Source organism: Larimichthys crocea, chromosome II (genome assembly GCF_000972845.2).
Source record: "Larimichthys crocea isolate SSNF chromosome II, L_crocea_2.0, whole genome shotgun sequence".
In the NCBI taxonomy this organism is placed as follows: Eukaryota; Metazoa; Chordata; class Actinopteri; family Sciaenidae; genus Larimichthys; species Larimichthys crocea.
The window spans coordinates 7,529,889-7,542,538 of record NC_040012.1 but is presented as its reverse complement, the minus strand read 5'-3'; the positions used below and the strand labels follow the sequence as shown (position 1 = coordinate 7,542,538).

At 41.7% G+C, this 12,650-nt stretch overlaps 1 protein-coding gene across 13 annotated transcripts in view; it reads right to left on the bottom strand.

The window, feature by feature from the left end:
- The window catches only part of LOC104934399 (protein tyrosine phosphatase receptor type M), a 152,020-nt gene extending 144,097 nt beyond the window's left edge, over positions 1 to 7,923 (bottom strand). For 12 of the 13 annotated variants that reach the window (XM_027290370.1, XM_027290379.1, XM_027290375.1 and 9 more), the window contains exon 1: positions 7,448 to 7,922. In XM_027290370.1, coding sequence (XP_027146171.1) covers positions 7,448 to 7,520 — 73 coding nt within the window. In that variant the 5' untranslated portion in view covers positions 7,521 to 7,922. Of the gene's footprint in view, positions 1 to 7,447 lie in introns of all 13 variants that reach the window. The other variant, XM_027290399.1, reaches the window with a different exon arrangement.
- Positions 7,924 to 12,650: the final 4,727 nt, after the last annotated feature.

Sequence of the window (12,650 nt, the reverse complement as noted above, 5' to 3'; positions counted from 1 at the left end):
GCCTGTGTGCGATTCATTAGCTTTTATCCTCTTCATTTGAAGAAGGAGCTGTGTATAATTAGAGCAGCTCTGTTTGTCCAGCATCCTTCACACAGTCACATCTCAAGGCCAATTATCATTCCGCCGCAGAGCTCCCAGATAACATAGCCACATCAGCCGCCACGAGAATGAACTTCAAACTATTACTGCCTCTCAAGAATGTAAATAAAATCACTTGCAAATCAACAGCTAATGATTGAATGTGGAGTGGCACTCCAGAGATGTGAAGATGATGATCATACTGGTAGACTTTGCTTGTGGATAGGCCGGGCGCTACAGACAGAATCTGGTGCTGTGGCGAAAAATTTGAGGTAGCACGTTCTGGCTGCAGCAAGAAGTTGAGCCGGATCCAACTTTTTTGGTAAAACGCAGCCCGACGTCACGCTGCAGCTGCAAATCAGGCGCTCAGATCGGGAAAACCGCTCCACAGTCAGCCTTAAATGTCTCCGAAACTGAGACTATCGAGGTGGATTCATGGACTCAACTCTGATACTCGACCTGTTGTGTTCTGGCTTTGTTTATTTCGTGTACCCAGCTTCTAAATCTGAGTCTGACTCCCAGTTTACGCTGCAAAATAGTGACACAAAGAAGTTTCCCGGAGCACTGGTTGAGAGACAAAGGCAGTGAATGAGTGAGCGAGCGTCAGCATCGATAAAGCCGGTTAATCAGCAAAATAAAATAATTATAATATAAAAAAAGTTATTTCCCAATTGTTTCTCAGCACAAATAGACACACAGCCCCCAGCAAGCTCCATCCTAACCCCCACAAACCACCAGACAACCCTGTGGCGGTTCACCACAGCGCCTGATCCTGTCTGAATGCACCCTTCCAGTGCTTGGATAGTCACATGTTTGTTGTTATGCCGGCTCTGTATTCCAACACTTAGACCTTATAGTCATTGTTTCGTTTCAAAAAGGTGCTTTCAGCTTCAATTTAAGCTTTAAGGCTGACGTTGAACTTTAAATGTCCGTCCATCTCATGACAGTGCAGCAGGACAAACATACAGTGAAACCACCCAAAGGAGCTTTTTATGGTCAACAGTGGAATGTAAGTGACTGGCCAGGTCAGTCATCTGACGGCAAATTACCATGTGTTTCCCCTCGCTGAAGACTGAAGTATCAGCTGATGTCTGGGGGCCGGATTCAACACCGAAATATTAAATACGATGACAGAAAAAATATATATTCAGGCATTCTTAGGCCGATGAATTCTTGTAGTCTCCCCTTTTTGCAGCCTAAAATAATGTCCTTTAAATGTGTTAATAGTATGATAATGAAGGAAGACAAATGTTCTTTGGGGAAATAGAAATAGCTGGAGGGGCGTGTCTCTATTTTACTGACAGCAGCTGGCAGGCTGCCACGCTGCCAGTGGTACACCGCGAGGGACCGACAGACACAAAGTAAACTTGTAGCTACAAGTCATGGGCATCAGTGGTGCAATGGTGCCTGAAGAAGTGGGTATACTTTTTAAATTTATGCCTCAAAATTTCTGTCCAGTAAAGGATAAACACCCTGTGTTATAGATATGCAAGACTTTGTGTTTAGCTCAACCCCAAAAATGGGACACGAGCACTTGCACATTATCACTTAAATTCAGCTGTTTGACTTCAGGGAGTGAGGATCGGTATGAAATAAACAATAGCCACAGAAGAGGTGCAGATTTTTGCAATAAATACTGGCCCACAGATGAGTGAGGAAAGTACAGAATAATGCATTTTGAGTGAGGTATTCTTTTATTCTTAACTCATGAAGACTGGACTGAACCATGTCATGCCTTCGCCATCCAAGGGAGAAGAAATTCAGCGTGCAGAACACGGCTGGAGTACATGCATCAGAGCTGAGTGTGTGTTTATGCCCTGCACTACGCTACTGATGGGCAGACGCAGCGTGTTGTTAGTTGGATCACAAAGCAGGAACCACGGCAGCATCCAGCCAGAACAAAGTGATATTTGCAGGTACATTTACATGCCGTTTAAAAAGCTGCAGCTCACCGGCTAACTGTCTTTGTACCCTGCCGACTGACATAAGCGCCGTGCGTCTCCTCGCTCGTTCAACAAGTGAAGGTGCAGGACAAGACGAGCGTTCGAGTTTGTAAGTTGAATAAGAAGGAGGCTTTAGCAGGAAAGCTTATGTGGGTTATTGATCAAAGTCTGTGGCTCTTGGGTTCTGTACCAGGCGACACAGTGGTGACATTACTGCTTCATGCTTGATTTGACTGGCTGTGTGGAAACAAGATTCAACTAATGCAATAATTCAAAATTTTATTGTTTTACTAAGCAGATATTTAGAATGCAGCTGGACTTCAGTCAGTTATAACAGCGTCCAGTTTTTTGAAACGGTGAAACGGATCCATCACACCTGCTACCCTATAAATACAGTTCACCAGATATTGACATGATTCCTGCACATGACGAAATGACAAATCTTCGTCTTGCATCATCCAGCTCCGTCCTGTATCCTAAACATGTGGTCTACGTCTTAAAAAGGGTTACACTTTGTGCCCCGTTCATCCAATTTAAAAACCTCCACATTAAAGCTGAGCATCAGGACTTTTTAAATCTCATGTGCTCGAGCACAGAGACAACACAACAATGTGTCAATGTGCAAACACGCCGATCTTTCCACTCCCGTCTTAAGCCAACCTATAATACCACTTTTATTAATTTTCTAGTTTGCTTTGACAGAAGTTAAATACAATACATCCTTGATCTTAAACCTCGATGAAAGCACAAACATTTCATTATTGTGTCCTGTGTGGATAAAGTTGTGTAACAAAACGCCTAACAAACTGGCTCATGTCCCATTTAAAGTGTCACAACTATGCCAATAATAAAAGTTTGAATAGGGCAGATTCTCCCCTGACTGGTAGACAACACCGGTTGTGTTACCTGCTGCCTAAATTGATGGAAAAGTCCACACTTGGTTACTCATGCACTCCTATGCATCATCAATCTGTGACGTTAAAGGTGTCTCCGGAGTTCTTTTGTGATGAAGTGTTGTTTACTTTCTTGCGGTGACTTTTTCTTCAACCTCCCCTTATCTATTATTTCTCTTACTGGTTTATCACATTTCCGAGAACGCCACGCGGCATCTACCACAGAACAGATGCTGACTTTTCCCAGTGAAACTAAGCTGAATAATGTGTCAAGCTGTGTGCCCTTTACTCAGAATGCAACATGTTTTGTTATTCTGGTATAATAAGTCCAATGAGGATAGTAGATATCTTCCTCTCATGATGGATTTATCTACAAAAATGTTTTTAAAATTTGATTTTAAGAAACTGATGGACTAGCAGACCTATTAGTTCATGTTTAGGCCATCACCCAAATGTTCCTGAAACTCAAAATCGGAGGTGCTGCCCGCCGTCATGTTGGCATGTCCTGCCTGATTCTGCTTTCCACTAATCTAAAAATCAAAGATGTAGATCATCACACCTGAGGCAGGCCAAATGAAGCCTGAGTGCACAAACAAGCCATCTGTTATGTTATGTAAGTGGCCACGCTGTTAATTATTTATAACTTTGATCATTAATATAATTTGAACAGGTGAGTTCTATGTAAATTCACTCTCAGTACAGTTGTCATGAACGGGGAAATTAGCTATAGAGACCAAAACTGTTTTTTGTACCAGGCTGTAAACATGTTGGACATTTTAACAATGGGACCTTATGGAGACTGACTCACTTCTGTAGCCAGCCTCAAGTGGACGTTTGAAGAACTGCAGTTTTTGGCACTGAGGTTGGCGCTTCCTTTAGGCTACGATTTCCCTTTAGGAGCTGCAGTTTAAAGCTGAGATGCACAGATACCGACAGGCAAGCGACTATGTAAATTAAGGTACTTGTACCAAGACACGTTAGGAATCAGTGTTAGTACTAGAGAAAACTGGGTAAACTGATGGTCTATACAATATTACAAGTTCTTAATATTTAATTTTTAAAGTGACACCATCCCCCCACCATGAACCACCAACCACCCCCCCCCGTGTCTACCAGCCGTGATCAGTCTTAAGACAGCCCTGCTGACAAACTCGGCAAGACCCTTTTCTAGGGAGTCGCACATGTACCCGCAGTGTTTGAACAGCTTCAGTAAATCCATGTGTTTCCACCGCCTTCATTATCATCATAATATAAGTGCCTGAAAAAGCAAAGTTACAGAAGAATGTAGACACCTCACTTTCTGCTTTGTACTATCATCAATCACCATGGAGCTTTTTTTTTTCCTCCTCCAACATTGGTTGAAGCCATCAAAAAAAAAAAAAAAATCACATGCATATTTAATTTCATTCTCCACTGGCTCACACAAAGGAAACTGCCACCCTTCAGGACACCTTTTGGAAAAGTCTCTATTAAATCAGCGTCAGCTGGGAGAAAGGAAGGGTGGGAGGGGGGGTAGAAAAGAAACATTTCATGAGTGAGAAAACTATCTAAATTATTGCCAGACTTCAAATGAAGTGCTGTTTATCATCCCGAGCAGCCCAGTGTGTTGTTTTACTCCTTTTAGTCACAGCTTGGATGGCAATCAGGATCGGTCAACCAGGACACCATCAGCAGCAGCAGCAGCAGCAGCAGTCACTCTGCAATGACAAACTACGGCTCTACCACTCCGAGCATGGGCATTATTCTCGACACACGCGGCTCACCCCTATCAGAAAACGAGGCAGGTTTTATGGCAGCCGGGAAAAAAAAAAAAAGGGGGTGGTAAACATAACAAAGCGCACAGCTCGCTGGAATTTAATGTGCTCGGTCAAAAGACAGAGTATAGATATCAAAGGCCAGGCCTTCTAGAAGAAAAAAAAAAAAGCTGTCCTCATAACGTAGAAAACAGAAGCACCGGCCATACACAACAAGTGATTTATAGTGTTGTTGTTTTTTTTGCTTTCTCTCTGAACCGAGAGCATCCAGTGGGCATTGTGGATGCAACAGGGAGGAGGAGGAGGGTGAAAGGAAACAACAAAAGAGCAGTTCATCTCCACCATGCCACCGAGAGCAGATATCCAGGTGCATAAACAAGTTCACAAAAGGAAGGAGATGAAACTGATACAGTGCCATCCTGATTATGGAGTTTTTTCTTTTAATGGGTAAATTAAAAGAGTTGCAAAAAAAAAAAAAAAGGACTGATCAAATTGAAGCTGCACAGTCACAAGGTGCAGGGAAGTAGACTCCGGTTACCTCAGTGATCTAATTATCACATGGGCTGTTATCACATATTCTCCATAACAAATGTGAACGGGCTCATATTTAGCCTCTGCCTCTCCATCCGTGTGTGGTTAATCCGTCACCTAGCCAGAGAGAGGAACACACATCCAATTGATTTCTTCCTGGTTTACATATTTGTGCACACACACACACACACACACACACACACTCTCACGCAATTAGGAGCACATTTATCGATGGTTTCGACACCACTGGGAGCCCCGCAGTGCAGCCCACTCCGATAAATCTCCTGGTCCTGAGGTTGCCAGCGGGCAAGACTGATGAACCTCACACTAAAATGGACTGGGACTACTTTGAGCTACAGGGCAAGAGAGTTCTCAGTCACTAAAATTGAACCCTGGTGTTCATACTGCTTCATAAAAAACTGTTTACTTATCATAAAACGTTTTAATACATCTCCCGTGGGTATCTGAATATGCCACTTATTTTCTGATGTGAATAGGACCAGTTTAAAGAAAGTGGATGCACATTAATAACACAAAGCAGCAGCTGAGTTGTTTTTATCGAATAAGAGCTCTGATCAAACTCAAACTGTGTCACAGATCATTTCCAAAGTTCATCTGAATCCTGATCTATGTGTCTTGACTCTCGCCGGGTCCCTCCAAGCTGAGCTGAGCAGCCTGACTTCATCATGTGGGTATCATATTATATGTGTACCATGCTGCCCCCAACAGGCTCTTGGAAAAAAAAATCATCAGCTGTCTGTTGAATCTTACAGCATCCAACCAGGACTGAAGCCACACCATCACACTACACAACTTCGCCCCGCACATCCTCGGAGAGGGCGTAAAGTCACAAACGCATTCACACACGGAGCTCTGGATTTTTATGAAGTTTCTAAATGCAGCTCTGATTGTATTGACAGTATGGATCACCCTCAGACTGGACGCTCATTGTCGGCACATTGATTGGCATGAATATAGGCTAATGTGCCTTTTCCCCCCCCCCACATAGACAATTCCATTGTGGAGACAGCAGAAATGACCTCTTTAGGGGCTAAATTAGACTCTGAATGTTAAGTCCCCCTTGAGCAATCCACAGCCATTACACTGACAGTGAAAGTCTGCACTGTTATTTCAGTAATTCTAATAAGTCAAATCACTATCTGGTACTAATCCCTGAACTTCTCCACACAAAGCTTTGAATAGACTCGCCTGCAAATGAAGTTGCAGATGTGTGAATGCCGTTAATTTGAGGAGGGGTGTTGTGTTTGGATGCATATGGGAAGGAAGTTTTGAGTCAGCAACATCAAGTCTGACAGCCGTCAAATGTAAAGTGAAGCTCCAGAGAAAAATGACACTTTTCAGAGACATCTTCTCTTTACAAACAAGAAAACTGTTCAAACAAATCCACTTTTTACTAATCCATTTAATAAAACAGATGTTTGCACACAAACAGTGTCATTTATGAACTCTAATCTGTTATTTTAGGGCACAGAGGAATTAAAAATGTCACATATAAACCACAATAGAGGTGGATGGCATTTCTAATATGATATTACGCATGGAAGTTGGATTGTTTTTGCACTTTAGGTGAAAAAACAAACACCTGGGCTGAACATAACGCACCAAATATAACCCACATCGGGCATTTTACACGTTAAAGTGGCTGCAACGCATGTCAACACGGTCTCAGAGACGTAAGGAATGAAGTTCACACGGAGTTCACGGTGAAATAAGGTGTCGTTCGGCTTCGCCTCGCCGTATCCAACCAAACACCGCGCACGCCAGTGTCACTTTGCGGCGTGGATCACATTAGACAGCAAGTTATCAGGACAAACAATGAACGCCTTATCACGCCTGTAAATCGTGGCATTGAGTTGCTCCGGTGCCCGTAGCGCACCTGCTCGTTGCGCTCAGCGGCACAAAAATAAATAAAAAAGGTGACAACAAACTAGTGATGAACGTCCAGCGTTTAAATCGACTACAACGTGACACTCTCTTCACATGTTTTTAAAAGATTTTGTCCACACCATGCAAACATCATGTAACTTGCGTGACTTTCGCTGCGCCACACATGCGTCATTCCACACCAAACACGAGTTTTAAGCCTTAAAACACGGTGCGCAAACTGAGTTTAAGTCCCCTTTCCACCCCCCGCTCACTCCACTATACTTCGCCGCCCGGCTGTGCCAGCAAACAGGACTGCGCATATGTTCTGTACGTGCAAACATCTCCAGGTAATCCTCCTTACCTTTAAAAACTTCCCCTCGGGCGGACAACAGCAGGGTTATTGCAGCAAACAAGCAATTGATAACTTTATCCATGTCGACAGCGCCGTCGTAGCGTTAACCCGCCAGCCGCGGGGTTAACTGGAAACTCTTCTTTCTTTATTGCAACTTGAATCCTACCTAGACTTTTAGGAGTGTTAAATCTAAAAAGTGCCTTCTCCCTTCCCTCCGTCTCTTGGCTTGCTTCTCGGAGGTGTGTGTGTGTGTGTGTGTGAGGACACTGTCGCCGACACGGCTGCTCCTTGCCGGCTTGCTCCACACTTGGAGGAGGAATGTGTGAGTGAGTCCCGATTCCTGAATTACGCGTGGATTGAGTGGTCCGGCAGCTCCAGGAGAGCAGCGGCGGCTGTGTGCGCGCAGTCTGCCCGGTAGAGGGCGCGTATGGGCCCCCGCCTGTGGGTGAGAGGACAGGCGGAGGTGTCCCCTCCTCCTCTTCCTCTTCCTCCTCCTCCTCCTGAACGTGGATCCATTGACGCTCATTTGGAGCAGGTGTGGACGCTGAAGTTAGTCGAGGTAAAGAGGAACAATCATGAACTAAACTATCATTAATTTAAGGTGGTAATTAAAAATTAGTATGTGATTATCATAAAGTAACCAAACATTAACAAAGTATAATGTATATTTGGTTCTTTAACTTTGTGTTTTGTTCATCCAGCATACACCAACCGGGCCACTTCATTAGCTCCACATGTACAATCCAATCCAGTTTTTGTCGACACTGTCAGAGAAGTGAGAATTCTACTTGCTGTGCTGTTGTTGTACCGGAGTGCATTATATTCAAAGGTGTTTCTAATATTTTGGCCCTCTTGTGTATGAAAATGGGGTGGCCGAAATATTTGAAACAGCCTTTCGGTACAATGCAGCACTCCAGTTTAACGCTAATGCAAACTGCAGCCTTGATAATAAACATAATAGTTAAATGAATATCTCTCTGATAGTGTCGTAAAAGTCAAGTTTAGTTGGATCACATTGGTTTGTAGTGTACCCGATGATGCTGTATTATGTTGTACTGTTGACCCTGCGAACCTTAATACGATACATAAAACTGAAAATGTCTAAAACTCTAATAACAGAAAATCAAGTAGACTTATTTGAAAATAATTTATTTTTAAAAAGTACATGTCAGTGGCAGTCACAGATGTGAAAATCCATTCACTGTAACCTGATTTTATAAATGTAGACTCCAAACCAGAGTAATTTTCTGTAGCAGACTTTTAAAATATATCTTCAGTTCAAAAATTATCATCATGATTATAAGCAATTTTCCTTGAATTAATCAAGGTAATCAAATATTAATAAGTAGCTGCCATCATTTATGATGAAGGTTGTACTTGAACCTTTTTTATTTATATATCAAGTTTGATGACAGATTAATAAAAGAATACCAAATTTAAATCTCTGTTTTCAATCCCATGAACAATAAGTTCTCAGAGAAATGAAAATCTTATTCCACAACAGTTTAAGCAAACCGATGAATATCATGTGACATGATGAGTCACTAAATGGACCTTGTGATGAAACAGTTTCCGGGCTGTAATGAATAATTTCATATTTCATTGATCACCAGTAAATCACAACACTAAATGTGCACTACAAGCCTTTTTCATGCTCAACTTGACACCTTCATTTATTAACTTTAATATTTCGTCCAAATCTTTGCCAGCCGGATTCTTAATCACGGTTCACCTTGTGTGTCCTTCGCGATCAGATTCCCTCATTGATCCTGTTGGAGGGATCGTTTATGATCGGTTGATGGACATTTGATGACGCCTCACTTTCATATGTGCAAATATTTGTAGAAAATCTTCAGAGTCTTATCTTGGAAGTGCAAACAACGTCGGGGTAAACTCGCAGCGACGTCAAACAGAGGGACGGAGAAGCAACTAATGACAAAGTCGACACCAATGTCATTGCCTTATTGTTTTTGCATGCATAAACACACATGGTGATTTCACTTGTACCAGCAGTTTTCATGGCTAATTAAAATGCAGCCAGATTGACATGGGTCTACATTTAGTCTCAAAATGACCTCGTGTTGTCAAGGATATATGGCTCCGGTTGTTTTTTTTTCTACACGACAATGGCTGAAGCATTTCATAGGAGCACCCAACATGTCTTTTTGTGGTCTTTATTGTCTTGGCTGCAACAGTTATGTAGCCAGGAATGCATGAATACCAGTCTGAGCAGAGCTGTCATGGGAATTGATGAGAATGTAAACTCCTCTGATTGGATGGAGGAATGAATGGATAGCATCATTGTTGTGATGAATGCAAACAGGCTGAGTGTGAGTGTGTGATTGAGGGATGTTTTTTTCAGTGGTTCTCCATAAACACAGTCCTAAGTCGTGATACCAATAATAACAATGACAACAATAATGATATCCTACTTTTTTTTGTGTGCGTCCACAGCCTCATCAGATGAACTAAAGCAGCAGTTTTGATTTTAAAAATGTTTTTTAATATAAAATCTTTATATTGAATTTCTTTATGTTTTGGTGAGTTTGGCCAAGTTTGTGTACTGATACTGCCCGGAGCGTCAGAAGCTGGTTCTAAACATTCATTAATACCACTATCAACTATTTCAACTATTGATCCATCAGCCACCTTATAGATAACTGTCAATCATCCATTATTTATTATTTAATCCATTAGAATATTTCTAGCTAACTTCTTCAAAAAGTTACTTTTATCTAACTTACAACCATTTATCCATTACTTTAACAAGTTCAGTGTCATTCTGTCACAACTATTTCAACATGTTGTCCACTAATTTACCTATTTCCTTACAGCTATTGGTAAGTATTTCAATTATTGACGCATTTAAAGATTTTTTTTTAAGCTTTATATGACAGAGACAGCTGAAAGAGTGACAGGAATGTAGGGAGAGAGAGAGAGAGAGATGGGGAATGACATCAGGTCGGGCCACTGCGGCAAGGACTGAGCCTTCGTACATGGGTCTGATCCTCTACCAACTGAGCATCATTTATCTGTTAATTATAGGATCATTGACATTTATTGTTAGTATATTTTTAGCTATACTAGTCTAAATATTTCAAAATCTTGATCATTACTTTTAGTTAACTGTTTCAATGTCAGTCCATTACTTTGAGTTAACCATTTATTCATTAGCTACTCTATTTTGACTGATCTATTTAAACTTTTTCTACATTGCTAATTATTTAGACTCTTTCCCTGCTCGCTAACTAACTTTCACACATTTTTAATGATCATCACTCCATTTGCAGTGATCGCAAAAAGCAAGCCCACACACACCAGTTACTGAACACTGTATGTTAGCCTGCCACTTTTCTTTTTTTTTCTTTTCTCGGTAACCTTTCACAAGCTTTCTTTCATCACGCTCTCAAAGCAAGACACAGAAAAAGCCGTGACATCACACTGATTGGACGGAAAGGAAGTGGCTCCAAAAATTGATGCCCAGGCCCGGGATCAAAAGATTCCATATTTAGGCCTCAAAGGTTGTGACATGGCCTACTGTTTCAGTGACTCACTGTTGCTGATTTCGAAACAACATCCCGGGCTGCTGAATAGGAGATATTGACATTTCATCATGGAGAGCCGTCACCAGCCAGGGACGAACCTGTTGGCCTCCAGCAAATCTATTCTCCTTCATATTTCTCTCGGCAGGAACAGTTTAAATCAGTTAAACATAAGAACGACGAGCTAAATAACACTTTGTAGTAATTGACATAAGTGGCGGCATAACGCTGTTTGTCAATAAATGCCAATCACCTCGCCCCTGTGCGAGGAGTCTCGGTGTGACTGAATAAATCACAGAACTTAAACCGCACTCCAAAGAAAGCCTCCCCTCGTGCGGCTGCCAGACAACAGTGATTTTGTCATTTAATTCCATTGTGATTATCCTGCGCCTTGATTGTCAAAAGCTCAATACGAGATTGATTAGCTGTCCTTCATTATGGGGAAGCCACTGGCTGCTGCTCGTGATGCTAAACTGTTTTGTAAAGCTCCCGGCTTTGGGAATGCAAAACACCTTTCGGATAAGGGAACCCGGGTGCCAATCTGCGCTCGCCCAGTTGTTCTATCTTGCACAGTGTCTCATTATAAAGCAAAAGTTATCGGAGCACGCAGCAATTAAATGGGATCAGCAAATCTTACAAAGCCTGCTCGCTGCAGTCATGGGTGTTCCCCGGTGTACAGCTGACCGCTAGTGAGTGAGGTTGATTGCCAGACTGCAACGGATCATTTTAATTAATTGTCACAGTGGTTGCTGTACTTGACTCGGACACTGGGAGAGTGTTTGTGTATGCTACGACATTAGTTTGGTTATCAGATTTAAAATAGCCTATATGTACACTTGATGTTAAACAACGTGACACGAGCAGACGGAGTCATTATATATTGTTTTAGCTCTAGAATAGTAACATCACCACACAACACTGATACACTGAATTCAGGTCATCTGACTCACATCGATGCAATATCTTTATAGGTGCTTTATTTGACAGCATGTCCCATGATCACTATCTAGGACAAAGACTTATTCAGGAGGGGCTCATCTATCATGAATGTGTGTGTTGTGTGTGTGTGTGTGTGTGTGTGTGTGTGTGTGTAGCAGTAGTAGTGTGCAGCGTTCACTTTGACTAATGTAGTAACCGGCACAAACCAACAGAGGTCACTTTTCTGTCTTCTCCTGTCTTGAGCACTTTCAATCTTCACTGTGAGCGGGTTTTAAAAAATGTGTGTGACCTTCTTAAATGTGGTGACATCTAAACCTCATTAATAGTTGAACAGCCAACTTGACACAAACTCTCTCCTGTTTGATTTACAGGAGAGAGAACCCGGCGGCAGACTAACAGGATTTAGCTGTACGCATACATTTGCCCCAGTCATCACGTCATGAAGCTGCTGCAAGATAATGTCACATGATGTTAGCTGTAAGAGTACAAGGAGAAGTGTGTGTGCAGGTATTTAACCACTCTAGTTTGTTACCTTAAATTTTAAATATATAAATCATAATATGTCACACAAAGTTAAAAGATAATTATACAGACCATACACTATTTTTTACTTTGTTACAACTCAAATTTTTCAATTTTGGAAAACACAATATTTACATTTACATCCAAATATATGTTTTTACTTTAGAATAAACTAATTATATTTATCTGAATAAGTAATTAAAAATACA